Consider the following 22113-nt stretch of genomic DNA (forward strand, 5'->3'; position numbering starts at 1 on the left):
GGGTGGCTGGGGTCTTTGACAATTTTTAGGGCCTTCCTCTGACACCGCCTGGTGTCGAGGTCCTGGATGGCAGGCAGCTTTGCTCCAGTGATGTACTGGGCCGTACGGACTACCCTCTGAAGTGCCTTGCGGTCGGAGGCCGAGCAATTGCCGTACCAGGCAGTGATGCAACCGGTCAGGATGCTCTCGATGCTGCAGCTGTAGAACCTTTTGAGGATCTCAGGACCCATGCCAAATATTTTTAGTTTCCTGAGGGGGAATAGGCTTTGTTGTACCCTCTTCATGACTGTCTTGGTGTGTTTGGACCAATCTAGTTTGTTGTTGTTGATGTGGACACCAAGGAACCTGCTCCATTACAGCCCTGTCGATGAGAATGGGGGTGTGCTCGGTCCTCCTTTTCCTGTAGTCCACAATCATCTCCTTAGTCTTGGTTACGTTGAGGGATAGGTTGTTATTCTGGCACAACCCGCCTAGGTCTCTGACCTCCTCCCTATAGGCTGTCTCGTCGTTGTCAGTGATCAGGCCTACCACTGTTGTGTCGTCAGCAGACTTGATGATGGTGTTGGAGTCATGCCTGGCCATGCAGTCGTGGGTGAACAGAGAGTACAGGAGGGGACTGAGCACGCACCCCTGGGGAGCTCCAGTGTTGAGGATCAGATGGCAGATGTGTTGCTACTTACCCTCACCACCTGGGGGTGGCCTGTCAGGAAGTCCAGGATCCAGTTGCAGAGGGAGGTGTTTAGTCCCAGGATCCTTAGCTTGGTGATGAGCTTTGAGGGTACTATGGTGTTGAACGCTGAGCTGTAGTCAATGAACAGCATTCTCACATAGGTGTTTCTTTTGTTCAGGTGGGAAAGGGCAGTGTGGAGTGCAATAAAGATTGCGTCATCTGTGGATCTGTTTAGGCGGTATGCAAATTGGAGTGGGTCTAGGGTTTCTGGGATAATGGTGTTGATGTGAGCCATTACCAGCCTTTCAAATCACTTCATGGTTACGGATGTGAGTGCTACGGCTCTGTAGTCATTTAGGCAGGTTGCCTTTGGGTTCTTGGGCACAGGGACTATGGTGGTCTGCTTGAAGCATGTTGGTATTACAGACTCAATCAGGGACATGTTGAAAATGTCAGTGAAGACACCTGCCAGTTGGTCAGCATATGCCCGGAGCACATATAACCTGGTAATCCGTCTGGCCCCGCAGCCTTGTGTATGTTGACCTATTTAAAGGTCTTACTCACTTCGGCTACGGAGAGCGTGATCACACAGTCGTCCGGAACAGCTGATGCTCTCATGCATGCCTCAGTGTTGTTTGCCTCGAAGCGAGCATAGAAGTGATTTAGCTCGTCTGGTAGGATCGTGTCACTGGGCAGCTCGCGGCTGTGCTTCCCTTTGTAGTCTGTAATAGTTTGCAAGCCCTGCCACATCCGACGAGCGTCGGAGCCGGTGTAGTATGATTCAATCTTAGCCCTGTATTGATGCTTTGCCTGTTTGATGGTTCGTCGCAGGGCATAGAGGGATTTCTTGTTAGCTTCCGGGTTAAAGTCCCGCACCTTGAAAGCGGCAGCTCTACCCTTTAGCTCAGTGCGAATGTTGCCTGTAATCCATGGCTTCTGGTTGGGGTATGTACTAGAGGTCGACCGATTATGATTTTTCAACGCCGATACCGATTTATTGGAGGACCATAAAAGCCGATACCGATTAATCGGACGATTTTAATTTTATTTTATTTTATTTGTAGTACCTTGCTCAGAAAATGAGAACATATGAAAGCTGGTGGTTCCTTTTAACATGAGTCTTCAATATTCCCAGGTAAGAAGATTTAGGTTGTAGTTATTATAGGAATTTTAGGCCTATTTCCCTCTATACCATTTTATTAACCTTTGACTATTGGATGTTCTTATAGGCACTTTAGTATTGCCAGTGTAACAGTATAGCTTCCGTCCCTCTCCTCGCTCCTCCCTGGGCTCAAACCAGCAACACAACGACAATTAGCGAGCGCTAACTAGCTAGCCATTTCACTTCGGTTACACGAGCCTCATCTCGGCAGTTGATAGGCTTGAAGTCATAAACAGCGCAATGCTTGATGCACAACGAAGAGCTGCTGGCAAAACGCACGAAAGTGCTGTTTGAATGAATGTTTTCGCGCCTGCTTCTGCCTACCACCGCTCAGTCAGATACTTGTATGCTCAGTCAGATTATATGCAACGCAGGACATGCTAGATAATATCTAGTAATATCATCAACCATGTGTAGTTAACTAGTGATTATGATTGATTGTTTTTTATAAGATAAGTTTAATGCTAGCTAGCAACTTACCTTGGCTTACTGCATTCGCGTAACAGGCAGCCTCCTTGTGGAGTGCAACGAGAGAGAGGCAGGTCGTTATTGCATTGGACTAGTTAAGGTTGCAAGATTGGATCCCCTGAGCTGACACGGTGAAAATCTGTCGTTCTGCCCCTGAACAAGGCAGTTAACCCATGTTAATGTGTTCTTTAACTGACTTACCTAGTTAAATAAAGATTCAATAAAGGTGTAAAAATTTTGGGGGGGCAAATCGGCGCCCAAAAATACCGATTTCCGATTGTTATGAAAACTTGAAATCGGCCCTAATTAATCGGCCATTCCGATTAATTGGTCGACCTCTAGTATGTACATAGTCACTGTGGAGATGACGTCCTCAATGCACTTATTGATAAAGCCAGTGACTGATGTGGTGTATTCCTTAATGTCATCGGAAGAATCCCGGAACATGTTCCAGTCTGTGATAGAAAAACAGTCCTGTAGTTTAGCATCTGCTTCATCTGACCATTTTTTTTATAGACCGTCACTGGTGCTTCCTGCTTTAATTTTTTCTTGTAAGCAGGAATCAGGAGGATAGAGTTGTGGTCGGATTTACCAAATGGAGGGCGAGGGAGAGCTTTGTACGTGTCTATGTGTGTGGAGTACAGGTGATCTAGAATTGTTTTTCCTCTGGTTGCACATTTAACATGTTGATAGAGATTTGGTAGAACTGATTTAAGTTTCCCTGCATTAAAGTCTCCGGCCACTAGTAGCGCCGCCTCTGGGTGAGTGGTTTCCTGTTTGCTTATTTCCTTATACAGCTGACTGAGTGCAGTCTTAGTGCCAGCATCTGTCTGTGGTGGTAAATAAACAGCCACGAAAAGTATAGCTGAGAACTCTTTAGGCAAGTAGTATGACCTGCAGTTTCACAATATACTCAACTTCAGGCGAGCAAAATCTAGAGACTTCCTTAGATTTCGTGCACCAGCTGCTGTTTACAAATATGCACAGCACCCCCCCCCTCGATTTACCGGAGTGTGTTGTTCTATCCTGCCGGTGCAGTGTGTATCCCGCTAGCTGAATATCCATGTCGTCATTCAGCCACGATTCCGTGAAGCATAGGATATTAGTTTTTTTAATGTCCCGTTGGTAGGATATTCGTGATCTTACCTCGTCTAGTTTATTGTCCAATGATTGCTCGTTGGCGAGTAATATTGACGGTAACGGCAGCTTTCCTAGTTGTCTTCTGTGGGTCCAGACGAGGCATCCGGCTCTTCGTCCTCTACGTCGCTTCCTCTTGCGAATAATTGGGATGTCTGCCCTGTGGGTTGTTTGGAGAATATCTTGTGAGTCCTGCTTGGTGCTGTTGTTGTTGAAGAATTCTTTGTCTAATCCGAGGTAGTGATCGCTGTCCTGATATTCAGAAGCTCTTTGTCTAATCTGAGGTGAGTGATCGCTGTCCTGATATTCAGAAGCTCTTAGTCTAATCCGAGGTAGTGATCGCTGTCCTGATATTCAGAAGCTCTTTTCTGCCGTAAGATATGGTTGGAGAAACATTATTTACAACATGAAGGCCTGATTCACACACTCTCCTCTGAACAGTTGATGTTGAGATGTGTCTGTTACCTGAACCCTGTGAAGTATCTATTTGGGCTGCAATTTTGGAGGCTGGTAACTCTAATGAATTTATCCTCTGCAGCAGATGTAACTCTGGGTCTTCCTTTCCTGTGGTGGTCCTCATGAGACCCAGTTTCATCATAGCACTTGATGGTGTTTGCGATTACACATGAAGACAATTTCAATTTTCCGGATTGACTGACCTTGATGTCTTAAAGTAATGATGGACTGTCATTTCTCTTTGCTTATTTGAGCTGTTCTTGCCATTATATGGACTTGGTCTTTTACCAAATAAGGCTATCTTCTGTATACCACCCCTACCTTGTCACAACACAACTGATTGGCTCAAATGCATTAAGAAGGGAAGAAATTCCAGGTGACTACCTCATGAAGCTGGTTGAGAAAATGCCAAGAGTGTGCAAAGCTGTCATCAAGGCAAAGGGTGGCTAGTTTGAAGAATCTAAAATCTAAAATATATTTTGATTTGTTGAACACTTTTTTTGGTTACTACATGATTCCATATGTGTTATTTCATAATTTTGATGTCTTCACTATTATTCTACAATGTTGAAAAATAAAAACCCTTGAATGACTAGATGTTCTAAAACATTTAGTGTATATGTAAGGTCACATTTACTGGGTTGTATGAAAGAAAATAACTAAAAATATATGTTTTGTGGTGGTCCCCTGACCTACGCCCTGGCTGTGAGGGAGTTTTGTCATAAGGGACACGACAGCCAATAGGAGAAGCCCTCTGCCTCTAAGGCTGTGTGGTAGGAACCACTCTTCCCTCTGACACACAGGAAGTGGTCACCATGCCTCATCTACATAATGACAGTGTTGACGCTGAAGAAGCCTCAGATGAACGATTTGAGAGAGAAAGAGCCCAGGGGCTAGGGTGTGCCGTGCTGGCCCTATAGTAACATTGATTGTCCCATAGCACAGCAGCAGTATAGACTCAGTGTCGAGATGGGGACCCACTAATTGTATGGTGTTTTACGTGGAGTCGGGGCGGCGGTGGTCGTCTCGTTCCCTTTGAGGCCCTCTGAGACATTTTGGGCTGGTAATGACAGGGTGTATGTATGGGGGTTGTGGTGGGTTCCCCCTCTCGGGAGAGATTGGCGCGCTTGGTTTGTGGAGGGTGGAGACATTAACAGAAGGTCCCCTGAGGAGGGTGTGTTCTCTGTGTGGGTGTGACTGAAATGACAATGCATTAACCCTGTAATTTCTCCAATATAAGGCCAATTAGAATAACTTGAATCAGTGCATATAGGCCACATTTGTGAAGTAAGGATGGCCTAGTTATAGAAATGGTCTCAGTCAAGAGGTTCGGTCAGTGACATGCTTGTGCCACTGTAAGCATAATGCCTTGTCAGTACCACAAACATAGCTCACTGTTTTATGTTGAAGACAATACCCTGCCAAGGAGAATTAAAGGTTAAAAATGAACTAAGAAAATAGTGTAGTGGCGGCCCCCTCATTAGTGTGTGTGTGTGTGGAGGGCTGTGTGTGAAGCTGAGCATGGTCAGTGATCTGCATGGCCTAAACCAGAGACCCACAGACCAACTCAGCAGGGCCCAGCTCTCTGTTAGCAGGGCCCTCATCTGGCCTGTGTGTGTGTGTGTGTGTCTCATTGTGTGTGTGTGTCTCATTGTGTGTGTGTGTCTCATTGTGTGTGTGTGTCTCATTGTGTGTGTGTGTGTCTCATTGTGTGTGTGTGTGTCTCATTGTGTGTGTGTGTGTCTCATTGTGTGTGTGTGTGTCTCATTGTGTGTGTGTGTGTGTCTCATTGTGTGTGTGTGTGTGTCTCATTGTGTGTGTGTGTGTCTCATTGTGTGTGTGTGTGTCTCATTGTGTGTGTATGTGTCTCATTGTGTGTGTGTGTGTCTCATTGTGTGTGTGTGTGTGTGTGTGTGTGTGTGTGTGTCTCATTGTGTGTGTGTGTGTGTGTGTGTCTCATTGTGTGTGTGTGTGTGTCTCATTGTGTGTGTGTGTGTGTGTGTGTGTGTGTGTGTGTGTCTCATTGTGTGTGTGTGTGTCTCATTGTGTGTGTGTGTGTCTCATTGTGTGTGTGTGTGTCTCATTGTGTGTGTGTGTGTCTCATTGTGTGTGTGTGTCTCATTGTGTGTGTCTCATTGTGTCTCGTGTGTGTGTCTCATTGTGTGTGTGTGTGTGTGTGTCTGTGTCTCATTGTGTGTCTGTGTCTCATTGTGTGTGTCTCTCATTGTGTGTGTGTGTCTCTCATTGTGTGTGTGTGTCTCTCATTGTGTGTGTGTGTCTCTCATTGTGTGTGTGTGTGTGTGTGTGTGTGTGTGTGTGTGTGTCATTGTGTGTGTGTCTCTCATTGTGTGTGTGTGTGTGTGTCTCTCATTGTGTGTGTGTGTGTCTCTCATTGTGTGTGTGTGTGTCTCTCATTGTGTGTGTGTGTGTCTCATTGTGTGTGTCTCATTGTGTCTCGTGTGTGTGTGTCTCTCATTGTATGTGTGTGTGTGTGTCTCATTGTGTGTGTGTGTGTGTCTCATTGTGTGTGTCTGTGTGTGTGTGTCTCTCATTGTATGTGTGTGTGTCTCTCATTGTGTGTGTGTGTCTCTCATTGTGTCTCATTGTGTGTGCGTGTTGACATCTATTGATCAGGGCCATATGTGTGTGTGTGTGTTATTACTAATCAGAACCATGTGGGCTCCACATCCCTGTTTCCACCTCCTGATCTAAGAACCCAATCTCTTTCATCAGACCGACCACTGGCCACAGACATCTCATTACCTTTTAATGTCATCTATCATAGACCCTGCAGCCCTGTTGTAGAAATGGTCATGAATGGTACATGAATTAGCAACGGCCAATGGTGAGTATACACAGTATCTGTATGAGCGTGCTTCCAAACAGTGGTGATGAGGTCCCATAGAGCTCTGTGTGTGTCCTTATCTTGGTCCCTGTCTCTGTGAGGAGACACAGTGTGTGTGTGTGTTGTCTTGGCGGCCAGATGGCCCTTACAGATGGATGCTGGTGAGGTCTTAAAGGAGATTACCTCCCTCTATTCTCAGCCTTAAGACTTCAGGAGCCCTGTCCTGCCTGGGACCGAGCAGACCAATTAGCCACGCCCCCAACAGTCACGTCACCGCAGCCCTACTGGAATGGAGGGAGGGAGGAAGAGAGAGAGGGAGAGAGAGAATGGGAGAGACAGGGAGGGTAGGAGAGGAAGGGCATATCCATCACAGCAGTAAGATGTGACATGTTGTCACAAGAAAAGGGCAACGAGTGAAAAACAAACACCATTGTAAATACATCCCATATTTATGTTTATTTATTTTACCTTTTGTACTTTAACTATTTGCACCTTGTTACACCACTTTATTAGCCATAATATGACATTTGAAATGTCTCTATTCCGTTTGAACTTTAGTGAGTATGTTTACTGTTCATTTTGTCTTATTTATGTCACTTTGGTTTATCTATTTCACTTGTTTTGGCAGTGTAAACAAATGTTTCCCAATAAAGTCCTTTGAATTGAAAAGGGGGGGTGGATAAAGACACGGGTGACAGGGAGGTAGAGATGAGGCAAGAGACAGCGGGAGGGGGAAGAGGGGTGGTAGCCAAGTTCTTTGTTTGATCTCTGCTCAGGGTTTCACTGGGTTTTAATTGGTTTATCTGGAGGAGGAACTCATGACGGCATGCTGGATGACAGGAGACACAAACACGCACGCACGCACGCACACACACACACAGTACACACACACAGTACACACACACAGTACACACACACACACACACAGGCTAGGGCCAGGTCTGAGCCTATCAGGAAAGTGAGAGGTTAAAAGACACCCACGGAGGTGTTAAGTAGAGGTTAGCGCAGGTGCACACTGGGAAAATAGTTTGTTCTGAAGAGAATGCATGTCAGTATTGAGTCAAATCAAATGTTATTGGTCACATACACATATTAGGCAGATATTATTGCGGGTATAGCGAAGTGCTTGTTATTCGACCATATTCCTAGTCACCTTGCCATGGTTAAATACAGCGTTTCGCGCTCTAAGTTTTGTGCAAATGCTGCCGTCTATCCATGGTTTCTGGTTTGGGTAGGTGTTAATAGTCACAGTGGGAACACTCACATGGTTGGTGGAGAAGGAACAAACAGAAATTACTTCATTGTATCATTTTAGCTAGACTTGAGCCGACTGTTAGTAGGTCTACTTTGTAGGGGGGTGTCCCGTTGGTCTACCTTTTATCCCATTGACTTGATTCAACATGAAAAGAAAATCTCCTTCTCTCTTTGTCTCTCGGGTCAAGTCCCAAATGCCACCAGGCGTTATTCTCTATTTAGTGCACTACTTTTAACCAGGCCCTATTGGGCTCTGGTCAAACGTAGAGCAGTATGTAGGGAATAGTGTGTCATTTGGGCCATTACCTCATTATCCTGCTGTCCAGAGAGAAGCCTTTGTTCTTTGGGTTCAGGGAACCTCCCTTCTCCCCTCCAAATCCTCATGCAGCCAGAGCTTCTGTTTAACTGTGGCTGCTTATCAGCAGGAGGTACACCCCTACACCCCATCCCTCCCCAGGCAGGATGTACCCCCATACTCCCCCTACACCCCATCCCTCCCCAGGCAGGATGTACCCCCATACTCCCCCCTACACCACTCCCTCCCCAGGCAGGATGTACCCCCATACTCCCCGTACACCCCATCCCTCCCCAGGCAGGATGTACCCCCATACTCCCCGTACACCCCATCCCTCCCCAGGCAGGATGTACCCCCATACTCCCCGTACACCCCATCCCTCCCTAGGCAGGATGTACCCCCATACTCCCCCTACACCCCATCCTACCCAGGCAGGATGTACCCCCATACTCCCCCCTACACCACTCCCTCCCCAGGCAGGATGTACCCCCATACTCCCCCCTACACCACTCCCTCCCCAGGCAGGATGTACCCCCATACTCCCCCCTACACCACTCCCTCCCCAGGCAGGATGTACCCCCATACTCCCCGTACACCCCATCCCTCCCCAGACAGGATGTACCCCCATACTCCCCGTACACCCCATCCCTCCCCAGGCAGGATGTACCCCCATACTCCCCGCTACACCACTCCCTCCCCAGGCAGGATGTACCCCCATACTCCCCCCTACACCACTCCCTCCCCAGGCAGGATGTACCCCCCATACTCCCCCCTACACCACTCCCTCCCCAGGCAGGATGTACCCCCCATACTCCCCGCTACACCACTCCCTCCCCAGGCAGGATGTACCCCCCATACTCCCCCCTACACCACTCCCTCCCCAGGCAGGATGTACCCCCCATACTCCCCCCTACACCACTCCCTCCCCAGGCAGGATGTACCCCCCATACTCCCCCCTACACCACTCCCTCCCCAGGCAGGATGTACCCCCCATACTCCCCCCTACACCACTCCCTCCCCAGGCAGGATGTACCCCCCATACTCCCCCCTACACCACTCCCTCCCCAGGCAGGATGTACTCCCATACTCCCCCCTACACCACTCCCTCCCCAGGCAGGATGTACCCCCCATACTCCCCCCTACACCACTCCCTCCCCAGGCAGGATGTACCCCCCATACTCCCTCCTACACCACTCCCTCCCCAGGCAGGATGTACCCCCATACTCCCCCCTACACCACTCCCTCCCCAGGCAGGATGTACCCCCCATACTCCCCGCTACACCACTCCCTCCCCAGGCAGGATGTACCCCCATACTCCCCCCTACACCACTCCCTCCCCAGGCAGGATGTACCCCCATACTCCCCCCTACACCACTCCCTCCCCAGGCAGGATGTACCCCCCATACTCCCCGCTACACCACTCCCTCCCCAGGCAGGATGTACCCCCCATACTCCCCCCTACACCACTCCCTCCCCAGGCAGGATGTACCCCCCATACTCCCCCCTACACCACTCCCTCCCCAGGCAGGATGTACCCCCCATACTCCCCCCTACACCACTCCCTCCCCAGGCAGGATGTACCCCCCATACTCCCCCCTACACCACTCCCTCCCCATGCAGGATGTACCCCCATACTCCCCCCTACACCACTCCCTCCCCAGGCAGGATGTACCCCCCATACTCCCCCCTACACCACTCCCTCCCCATGCAGGATGTACCCCCCATACTCCCCCCTACACCACTCCCTCCCCAGGCAGGATGTACCCCCATACTCCCCCCTACACCACTCCCTCCCCAGGCAGGATGTACCCCCCATACTCCCCGCTACACCACTCCCTCCCCAGGCAGGATGTACCCCCATACTCCCCCCTACACCACTCCCTCCCCAGGCAGGATGTACCCCCATACTCCCCGTACACCCCATCCCTCCCCAGGCAGGATGTACCCCCATACTCCCCGCTACACCACTCCCTCCCCAGGCAGGATGTACCCCCATACTCCCCCCTACACCACTCCCTCCCAACTAGAGTCCCCTCACCACTCCCATCAGGCACTGCTCTGACTCACCCACGCTTCTAAACCAAACCCTTATAAATGGGAAAGATGGGCAGTCTAAAAATATAACTTTAATAGGAAGCTGATTCAGTGGTAAATATGATCATCAGGCACTGTCTAAATGTGTAACTTTAATAGGAAGCTGATTCAGTGGTAAATATGATCATCAGGCACTGTCTAAATGTGTAACTTTAATAGGAAGCTGATTCAGTTAGACGCTGCTATAAAGTAGGAGCAGGCCCTTCATGTGATGTTGACTGTTAACAGTTGAGGAAGGACCTGTCGGTAGCTTCTACAGTGCTTTATGTGCTTCTCTGTACTGAAGATTAACATTCATAGAACACGTGGAGTCATTTCAGTTTGTTAGAGATGCTGGGTATCAGAGAATGTCTGTCTGTGTGTATGGTCTTGGGCGGCAGGTAGCCTAGTGATTAGAGCGTTTGGCCAGTAACTGAAAGGTTGCTGGATCGAATCCCCGAGCTGACAAGTTAACCCACTGTTCCCCCTGTAGGCTGTCATTGTGAATAAGAATTTGTTTTATAACTGACTTGCCTAGTTAAATAAGGGTAAAAAAAATATATACAGTGGCAAGAAAAAAATGTGAACCCTTTGGAATTACCTGGATTTTTCATAAATTGGTCATCAAATTTGATCTGATCTTCATCTAAGTCACAACAATAGACAAACAGTGTGCTTAAACTATATTGAATACATCATTTAAACATTCACAGTGTAGGTTGGAAAAAGTATGTGAAGCCCTAGGCTAATGACTTCTTCAAATGCTAATTGGAGTCAGGAGTCAGCTAACCTGGATTCCAACCAATGAGACGAGATTGGAGATGTTGGTTAGAGCTGCCTTGCCCTATAAAAAACTCCCAACATTTGAGTTTGCTATTCACAAGAAGAATTGCCTGATGTGAACCATGCCTCGAAATAGAGAGATCTCAGAAGACCTAAGATAAAGAGTTGTTGACTTGCATAAAGCTGGAAAGGGTTACAAAAGTATCACTAAAAGCCTCGATGTTCATTGGTCCACGGTAAGACAAATTGTCTATAAATGGAGAAAGTTTAGCACTGTTGCTACTCTCCCTAGGAGTGGCCGTCCTGCAAAGATGACTGAAAGAGCACAGCGCATAATGCTCAATGAGGTTAAGAAGAATCCTAGAGTGTCAGCTAAAGACTTACAGAAATCTCTGGAACATGCTAGCATCTCTGTTGATGAGTCTACAATATGTAAAACACTAAACAAGAATGGTGTTCATGGGAGGACATCACAGAAGAAGCCACTGCTGTCAGAAAAAAAACATTTCTCCACGTCTGAGGTTTCGAAAGTGCACCTGGATGTTCCGCAACGCTACTGGCAAAATATTCTGTGAACAGATGAAACTACAGTTGAGTTGTTTAGAAGGAACACACAAGTGTGGAGAAAAAAAGGCACAGCACACCAACACCTCATCCCAACTGTAAAGTATGGTGGAGGGAGCATCATGGTTTGCGGCTGCCTCAGGGCCTGGACAGCTTGCGATCAGCGACGGAAAAATGAATTCCTAAGTTTATCAATACATTTTGCAGGAGAATGTTAGGCTATCTGTCCGTCAATTGAAGCTCAACAGAAGTTGGGTGATGCAACAGGACAACGACCCAAAACACAGAAGTAAATCAACAGAATGGCTTCAACAGAAGAAAATATGCCTTCTGGAGTGGCCAAGTCAGAGTCCTGACCTCAAGAGAGCAGTTCACACCAGACATCCCAAGAATATTGTTGAACTGAAACAGTTTTGTAAAGAGGAATGGTCCAAAATTCCTCCTGACCGTTGTGCAGGTCTTATCCGCAACTCCAGAAAACGTTTGTTTGAGGTTATTGCTGCCAAAGGAGGGCCAACCACTTGTTAAAACCAAGGGTTCACATACTTTTCCCACCCTGCATTGTGAATGTTTACACGATGTGTTCAATAAAGACATGATAACGTATCATTGTTTGTTATTAGTTTAAGCAGACTGTGTTTGTCTATTGTTGTGACTTAGATGAAGATCAGATTTTATGACCAATTTATGCAGAAATACAGGTATTTCCAAAGGGTTCACATACACACACGAAAAGGTGTGTGTGTGTGTGTGTGTGTGTGTGTGTGTGTGTATTTGGTTTAACTATCCAGAAGACCTCACAAGGATAGTAAAACAAGGGGAAATATTTTTTTTAGGCATAGTGTTTAGGGTTAGAATTAAGGGTTAGGTTTAGGGTTACAAATTGGGGTTAGGAGATTTCATTTAATTTATTTAACCTTTATTTAACTAGGCAAGTTAGTTAAGAACAAATTCTTATTTACAATGACGGCCTACCAAAAGGCAAAAGGCCTCCTGCGGGGACGGGGGCTGGAATTAAAAATAAATCAAATATAAATTATATTAAAAAACACTCATCACGACAAGAGACAACACTACATAAAGAGAGACAACATAGCAAGGCAGCAACACATGACAACACAGTCAGGGTTAGTGTGTGTACTTACAGTGCCTTGCGAAAGTATTCGGCCCCCTTGAACTTTGCGACCTTTTGCCACATTTCAGGCTTCAAACATAAAGATATAAAACTGTATTTTTTTGTGAAGAATCAACAACAAGTGGGACACAATCATGAAGTGGAACGACATTTATTTGATATTTCAAACTTTAACAAATCAAAAACTGAAAAATTGGGCGTGCAAAATTATTCAGCCCCCTTAAGTTAATACTTTGTAGCGCCACCTTTTGCTGCGATTACAGCTGTAAGTCGCTTGGGGTATGTCTCTATCAGTTTTGCACATCGAGAGACTGAAATTTTTCCCATTCCTCCTTGCAAAACAGCTCGAGCTCAGTGAGGTTGGATGGAGAGCATTTGTGAACAGCAGTTTTCAGTTCTTTCCACAGATTCTCGATTGGATTCAGGTCTGGACTTTGACTTGGCCATTCTAACACCTGGATATGTTTATTTTTGAACCATTCCATTGTAGATTTTGCTTTATGTTTTGGATCATTGTCTTGTTGGAAGACAAATCTCCGTCCCAGTCTCAGGTCTTTTGCAGACTCCATCAGGTTTTCTTCCAGAATGGTCCTGTATTTGGCTCCATCCATCTTCCCATCAATTTTAACCATCTTCCCTGTCCCTGCTGAAGAAAAGCAGACCCAAACCATGATGCTGCCACCACCATGTTTGACAGTGGGGATGGTGTGTTCAGCTGTGTTGCTTTTACGCCAAACATAACGTTTTGCATTGTTGCCAAAAAGTTCAATTTTGGTTTCATCTGACCAGAGCACCTTCTTCCACATGTTTGGTGTGTCTCCCAGGTGTCTTGTGGCAAACTTTAAACTACACTTTTTATGGATATCTTTAAGAAATGGTTTTCTTCTTGCCACTCTTCCATAAAGGCCAGATTTGTGCAATATACGACTGATTGTTGTCCTATGGACAGAGTCTCCCACCTCAGCTGTAGATCTCTGCAGTTCATCCAGAGTGATCATGGGCCTCTTGGCTGCATCTCTGATCAGTCTTCTCCTTGTATGAGCTGAAAGTTTAGAGGGACGGCCAGGTCTTGGTAGATTTGCAGTGGTCTGATACTCCTTCCATTTCAATATTATCGCTTGCACAGTGCTCCTTGGGATGTTTAAAGCTTGGGAAATATTTTTGTATCCAAATCCGGCTTTAAACTTCTTCACAACAGTATCTCGGACCTGCCTGGTGTGTTCCTTGTTCTTCATGATGCTCTCTGCGCTTTTAACGGACCTCTGAGACTATCACAGTGCAGGTGCATTTATACGGAGACTTGATTACACACAGGTGGATTGTATTTATCGTCATTAGTCATTTAGGTCAACATTGGATCATTCAGAGATCCTCACTGAACTTCTGGAGAGTTTGCTGCACTGAAAGTAAAGGGGCTGAATAATTTTGCACACCCAATTTTTCAGTTTTTGATTTGTTAAAAAAGTTTTAAATATCCAATTAATGTCGTTCCACTTCATGATTGTGTCCCACTTGTTGTTGATTCTTCACAAAAAAATATAGTTTTATATCTTTATGTTTGAAGCCTGAAATGTGGCAAAAGGTCGCAAAGTTCAAGGGGGCCGAATACTTTCGCAAGGCACTGTACTCGATTTGATTTGGCAGTGCCTATGAATCACAACTCATAGTACAGTGGTGTGTAAAATCCTGTCACCAAAACTACTCCGCTATGAGACGACGCAGCATTTGATGTGTGTTTGTGTCACTGGGGTTTGTTTCAGCAACCCCGGTATTTATTTGTGTGTCGATCATGTGTTGATAAGGCCTGTGGTTGGATATTTATTTTTTTAGATGGTAGATCTAAAAACGACTCCAACACCATCATTAAGTTTTCTGATGACACAACAGTGGTAGGCCTGATTACAGACAATGATGAGACAGCCTATAGGGAGGTGGTCAGAGACTTAACATGGTCCAAGCACACCAAGACAGTCATGAAGAGGGCACGACAAAACCTATTCCCCCTCAGGAGACTGAAAAGATTTTGCATGCGTCTTCAGATCCTCAAAAGGGTTGCATCACTGTCTGTTATGGTAACTGCTCAGCCTCCGACCGCAAGGCACTACAGAGGGTAGTGCGTACGGTCCAGTACATCACCGGGGCCAAGCTTCCTGCCATCCAGGATCTCTATACCAGGCTGGGTCAGAGGAAGCCCCTAAAAATTGTCAGACTCCAGCCACTCTAGTCATAGACTGTTCTCTCTGCTACCGCACGGCAAGCGGTACCGGAGCGCCAAGTATAGGTCCAAGAGGCTTCTAAACAGCTTCTACCCCCAAGCCATAAGACTCCTGAACAGCTAATCAAATGGCTACACATACTATTTGCATTGCTACCCCCCCATTCTACGCTGCTGCAACTCTCTGTTATTTTCTATGCATAGCCACTTTAATAACTCTTCCAACATGTACATATTACCCCAATTACCTCTGTACCGGTACCCTCCTTGTATATAGACTCAGCAAGAAAATAGACGTCCTCTCACTGTCAACTGCGTTTATTTTCAGCAAACTTAACATGTGTAAATATCCAACAGCTGAGACATAAACTGAACAAGTTCTACAGACATGTGACTAACAGAACTGGAATAATGTGTCCCTGAACAAAGGGGGGTGGGGTCAAAATCAAAAGTAACATTCAGTATCTTGTGTGGCCACCAGCTGTATGAAGTACTGCAGTGCATCTCCTCATGGACTGCACCAGATTTTCTAGTTCTTACTGTGAGATGTTACCCGACTCTTCCACCAAGGCACCTGCAAGTTCCCGGACATTTCTGGGGGGAATGGCCCTAGTCCTCACCCTCCGATCCAACAGGTCCCAGACGTGCTCAATGGGATTGAATGAGCAGTGTGGCTGGTGGCATTATCATGCTGGAGGGTCATGTCAGGATGAGCCTGCAGGAAGGGTACCACGCGAGGGAGGAGGATGTCTTCCCTGTAACGCACAGTTGAGATTGCCTGCAATGACAACAAGCTCTGTCCGATGATGCTGTGAAACACCACCCCAGACCATGACGGACCCTCCACCTCCAAATTGATCCCGCTCCAGAGTACAGGCCTCTGTGTAATGCTCTTTCTTTCGATGATAAATGTGAATCCGAACATCACCCCTGATGAGACAAAACCTCGACCCCGTCAGTGAAGAGCACTTTTTGCCAGTCATGTCTGGTCCAGCGACGGTGGGTTTGTGCCCATAGTCGACGTTGCTGCCGGTGATGTCTGGAGAGGACCTGCCTTACAACAGGCCTAGAAGCCCTCAGCCAAGCCTCTCTCAGCCTATTGCGGACAGTCTGAGCACTGAGGGAGGGATTGTGTGTTCCTGGTGTAACTCGGGCAGTTGTTGTTGCCATCCTGTACCTGTCCCGCAGTTATGTTTGGATGTACCGGTCCTGTGCAGGTGTTGTTACACGTGGTCTGCCACTGCGAGGACGATCAGCTGTCCGTCCTGCCGCCCTGTAGCACTGTCTTAGGCGTCTCACAGTACGGACATTGCAATTTATTGCCCTGACCACATCTGCAGTCCTCATGCCTCCTTGCAGCATGCCTAAGGTACGTTCACGCAGATGAGCAAGAACCCTGGGCATCTTTCTTCTGGTGTTTTTCAGAGTCAGTAGAAAGGCCTCTTTAGTGTCCTAAGTTTTCATAAGCTGTTAGTTTCTTAATGACTGTTCCACAGGTGCATGTTCACAAATTGTTTATGGTTCATTAAACATGCATGGGAAACAGTGTTTAAACCCTTTACAATTTAGATCTTGAAGTTCTTTTGATTTTTACGAAATGTCTTTGAAAGACCTGGTCCTGAAAAAGGGTTGTTTCTTTTTATGCTGAGTTTAGTCTCCCCATGAGGAGGAGATGCACTGCAGTACTTAATGCAGCTGGTGGCTACACAAGATACTGACTGTTACTTTTGATTTGTTAGCGTATTGATTTATTGTTAATATACTTAGTGTATTGTTACTATACTGTTAGTGTAATGTTAGTGTATTTATGATGTATGGTTACTATACTGTTAGTGTATTGATGATGTATTGTTACTATACTGTTAGTGTATTGATGATGTATTGTTACTATACTGTTAGTGTATTGATTATGTATTGTTACTATACTGTTAGTGTATTGATGATGTATTGTTACTATACTGTTAGTGTATTGATGATGTATTGTTACTATACTGTTTGTGTAATGTTAGTGTATTGATAATGTATTGTTACTATAATGTTAGTGTATTGATTATTTGTTAGCGTATTGATTTATTGTTAATATACTTTGTGCATTGTTACTATACTGTTAGTGTGTTGATTTAGCGTATTGATTTATTGTTAAAATACTTTGTGTATTGTTACTATACTGTTAGTGTTGATGATGTATTGTTACTATACTGTTAGTGTATTGATGATGTATTGTTACTATACTGTTAGTGTTGATGATGTATTGATTATTTGTTAGCGTATTGATTTATTGTTAATATACTTTGTGCATTGTTACTATACTGTTAGTGTTGATGATGTATTGTTACTATAATGTTAGTGTATTGATGATGTATTGTTACTATACTGTTAGTGTTGATGATGTATTGTTACTATACTGTTAGTGTATTGATGATGTATTGTTACTATACTGTTAGTGTTGATGATGTATTGTTACTATAATGTTAGTGTTGATGATGTATTGTTACTATAATGTTAGTGTATTGATGATGTATTGTTACTATACTGTTAGTGTATTGATGATGTATTGTTACTATACTGTTAGTGTTGATGATGTATTGTTACTATACTGTTATTGTGTTGATGATTTTTTGGCGTATTGATTTATTGTTAATATACTTTGTGTGTTGTTACTATACTGTTAGTGTAATGTTAGTGTATTGATGATGTATTGTTACTATACTGTCAGTGTAATGTTAGTGTATTGATGATGTATTGTTACTATACTGTTAGTGTTTTGATGATTTATTCTTAGTGTGTTGATGTACTGTTAGTGTATTGATGATGTACTGTTAGTGTTTTGATGTATTGTTAATGTGCTGTTAGTGTATTGATTATGTATTGCTACTATTAGTGTATTGTTATTGTACTGTTAGTGTATTGATGTGTTACTGTACTGTCTAGTATATTGTTGCTATACTGTACTGTGTATCAATGGTGTATAGGTAAGGAGACTAGTGAAGACAAGGGCTTGACATTGTCTGCATTAAGTGGGATGTAATATCAGAATAGTGGTTGGGACAGGGTGTTCTGGTTGGGACAGGGTGTTCTGGTTGGGACAGGGTGTTCTGGTTGGGACAGGATAACCAAGCCTCTGTCTGCCTTGTGAGGGGTCTGCCCTATTGGCAGTAGAGGCTGCAAGGGCAACGAACAGCCCAAATAAACACAAGACTTAATGATGGGAGACTAAAGGCATCCAGGAGCAAACAAACTTTCTCTCTCTCTCTCTCTACAGAAGCAAAATCTACTTTTCACTCTCTCTCACCAAACACTCACTAGTGTTGCGTTAGTGGTTTTTGCTCTTGCATTCTCTCTCTCTCTCCCTCCCTGTCTCCCCCTGAGATATTTGTGTTTTTCATTTTATTGCACTCCCCCTCTCTTCCTCCATTCCTAGTTCTCTTTCTCAGTCATCGGTATATTTACTTTGGTCTCTCTGTCTTCTGTCACCTTCAGGGACATCAAGCCAGACAACATCTTGATGGACATGAACGGTCACATTCGCCTGGCTGACTTTGGTTCCTGCCTCAAACTCATGGAGGACGGCACGGTGAGTAGGCCGACATGTACCAGTCAAAAGTTTGGACACCTACTCATTCAAGGGTTTTTCTTTATTTTTACTATTTTCTACATTGTATAATAATAGTGACGACATCAACACTATGAAATGACACACATGGAATCATGTAGTAACCAGAAAAGTGTTAAACAAATACAAATATATTTAATATTTTAGATTCTTCAAAGTAGCCACCCTTTGCCTTGATTACAGCTTTGTACACTCTTGGCATTTTCTCAACCAGCTTCATGAGGTCGTCACCTGTAATGCTTTTCCAACAGTCTTGGAGTTCCCACATATGCTGAGCACTTGTTGTCTGCTTTTCCTTCACTCTGCTATCCAACTCATCCCAAACCATCTCAATTGGGTGATTGTGGAGGCCAGGTTATCTGATGCAGCACTCCATCACTCTCCTTCTTGGTCAAAAAGCCCTTACACAGCCTGGAGGTGTGTTTTGGGTCATTGTCCTGTTGAAAAAAAACAAATGATAGTCCCACTAAGAGCAAACCAGAGGGGATGGTGTAACCCTACATAATGATGTGTTAGCTATGCTGGTTAAGTGTGCCTTGAATTGTAAATAAATCACCAACCGTGTCACCAGCACAGCACCATCACACCTCCTCCATGCTTCACTGTAGGAACCACACATCAAATAAAATGTTATTGGTCACATGCACATATTTAGCAGATGTTATTGTGGGTGTAGCGAAATGCGTGTGTTTCTACCTCCAACAGTGCAGTAATATCTAACAAGTAATATCTAACAATTTCACAAAAATACACACATCTAAAGTAAAGGAATGGAATTAAGAACGTATAAATATTTGATGAGCAATGTTGGAGTGGCATAGACTAAAATACAGTAGAATAGAATACAGTATATACATACAGTTGAAGTCGGAAGTTTACATACATCTTTGCCAAATACATTTAAACAGTTTTTCACAATTCCTGACATTTAATCATAGTGTAAATTCTTGGTCTTAGGTCAGTTAGGATCACCACTTTATTTTAAGAATGTGAAATGTCAGAATAATAGTAGAGAGAATTATTTCTTTCTGGCTTTATTTCTTTCACCATTTTCCCAGTGGGTCAGAAGTTTACACGCACTCAATTAGTATTTGGTAGCATTGCCTTTTAAATTGCTTAACTTGGGTCAAATGTTTTGTGTAGCCTTCCACAAGCTTCCCCCAATTTACTAAGTTGGGGGAATTTTGGCCGCATTCCTCCTGACCGAGCTAGTGTAACTGAGTCAGGTTTGTAGGCCTCCTTGCTCACACATGCTTTTCCAGTTCTGCCCACACATTTTCTATAGGATTGAGGTCAGGGCTTTGTGATGGCCACTCCAATACCTTGACTTTGTTGTCCTTAAGCCATTTTGCCACAACTTTGGAAGTATGCTTGGGGTCATTGTCCATTTGGAAGACCCATTTGCAACCAAGCTTTAACTGATGTCTTGAGAAGTTGCTTCAATATATCCACAATTTTTTTCTCCGCCATGATGCCATCTATTTTGTGCAGTGCACCAGTCCCTCCTGCAGCAAAGCACTCCCACAACATGATGCTGCCACCCCCGTGCTTCACGGTTGGGATGGTGTTCTTCGGTTTGCAAGCCTCCCCCTTTTTCCTCCAAACATATTGATGGTCATTATGGCCAAACAATTCTATTTTTGTTTCATCAGACCAGAGGACATTTCTCAAAAAAGTATGATCTTTGTCCCCATGTGCAGGTGCAAACTGTAGTCTGGCTTTTTTATGGCGGTTTTGGAGCAGTGGCTTCTTCCTTGCTGAGCAGCCTTTCAGGTTATGTGGATATAGGACTTGTTTTACTGTGGATATAGATACTTTTTTACCTGTTTCCTCCAGCATCTTCACAAGGTATTTTGCTGTTGTTCTGGGATTGATTTGCACTTTTCGCACCAAAGCAAAGTACGTTCATCTCTAGGAGACAGAACGCGCCTTCTTCCTGAGCGGTTTTACGGCTGTGTGGTCCCATGGTGTTGTTTGTACAGATGAACGTGGTACCATCAGGCGGTTGGAAATTGCTCCAAAGGATGAACCAGACTTGTGGAGGTCTACAATTTTCTTTGCTGATTTATTGATTTTCCCATGATGTCAAGCAAAGAGGCACTGAGTTTGAAGGTAGGCTTTGCAATACATCCACAGGTACACCTCCAGTTGACACAAATTATGTCAATTAGCCTATCAGAAGCTTCTAACGCCATTACATAATTTTCTGGAATTGTCCAAGCTGTTTAAAGGCACAGTCAACTTAGTGTATGTAAATGTCTGACCCACTGGAATTGTGATTTTGGAACAGTGAATTTTAACCTCTCTAGGGTACGTGGCATGGTAGCGCTCCACCTCGTCAACAGCCTGTGAAACTGCAGGGCGCCAAATTCAAAACAACAGAAATCCCATAATTAAAATTCCTCAAAAATGCATGTATTTTACACCATTTTAAAGATACACCTGTTGTAAATCCAGCCACAGTGTCCGATTTCAAAAAGGCTTTACGACAAAAGCAAACCGAACTATTATGTTAGGTCAGAGCCAAGTCACAGAAAAACACAGTCAAAGAGAGGATTTTTCCAGCCAAAGAGAGGAGTCACAAAGCGCAGAAATATAGATGAAATTAATCACTAACCTTTGATGATATTCATCAGATGACACTCATAGTTACACAATACGTGTATGTTTTGTTCGGTAAAGTTCATATTTATCTACAAAAATCTGAGTTTACATTGGCGCGTTATGTTCAGTAGTTCCAAAACATCCGGTGATTTTGCAGAGCCACATCAATTTACAGAAATACTCATAATAAACATTGCTAAAAGATACAAGTGTTATGCATGGAATTTTAGATACACTTCTCCTTAATGCAACCGCTGTGTCAGATTTCAAAAAAACTTTACGGAAAAAGCACACCATGCAATAATCTGAGTACGGCTCTCAGAGACCAAAACAACCCAAACAGATATCCGCCATGTTGTGTAGTCAACAGAAGTCATTAATAGCATTATAAATATTCACTTACCTTTGATCTTCATCAGAATGCACTCCCAGAGGAATCCCAGTTCCACAATAAATGTTTGTTTTGATCGATAATCTCCATCATTTCTGTCCAAATACTTCCATTTTGAAAGCGCGTTCAGTACACAATCCAAACTCATGACGCGCGGTCACTAGCAGCAGACAAAGTCAAAAAGTTCCATTACAGTCCGTAGAAACATGTCAAACGATGTATAAAATCAATCTTTAGAATGTTTTTAACATAAATCTTCAATAATGTTCCAACCGGACAATTCCTTTGTCTGTAGAATTGCAATGGAACAGAGCTAACTATCACTTGAACGCGCAAGACTGAGCTCGTGGCTCTCTGGCAGACCTCTGACTCATTCCCGTCTCATTCGCCCCCACTTCACAGTAGAAGCTTCAAGCAACGTTCTAAAGACTGTTGACATCTAGTAGAA

General features: G+C 44.6%; 1 protein-coding gene across 29 annotated transcripts in view; it reads left to right on the forward strand.

Moving 5' to 3' along the window:
• Positions 1–22113, forward strand: part of LOC110521078 (serine/threonine-protein kinase MRCK alpha) — a 122836-nt gene that overhangs the window by 46607 nt on the left and 54116 nt on the right. For all 29 annotated transcript variants that reach the window (XM_036976102.2, XM_090233482.1, XM_090233494.1 and 26 more), the window contains one exon: positions 18538–18631. In XM_036976102.2, coding sequence (XP_036831997.2) covers positions 18538–18631 — 94 coding nt within the window. The remainder of the gene's footprint in view (positions 1–18537; positions 18632–22113) is intronic.

The sequence above is a fragment of the Oncorhynchus mykiss genome, chromosome 4 (assembly GCF_057628025.1).
Source record: "Oncorhynchus mykiss isolate SJ-2025 chromosome 4, ASM5762802v1, whole genome shotgun sequence".
Lineage (NCBI taxonomy): Eukaryota > Metazoa > Chordata > Actinopteri > Salmoniformes > Salmonidae > Oncorhynchus > Oncorhynchus mykiss.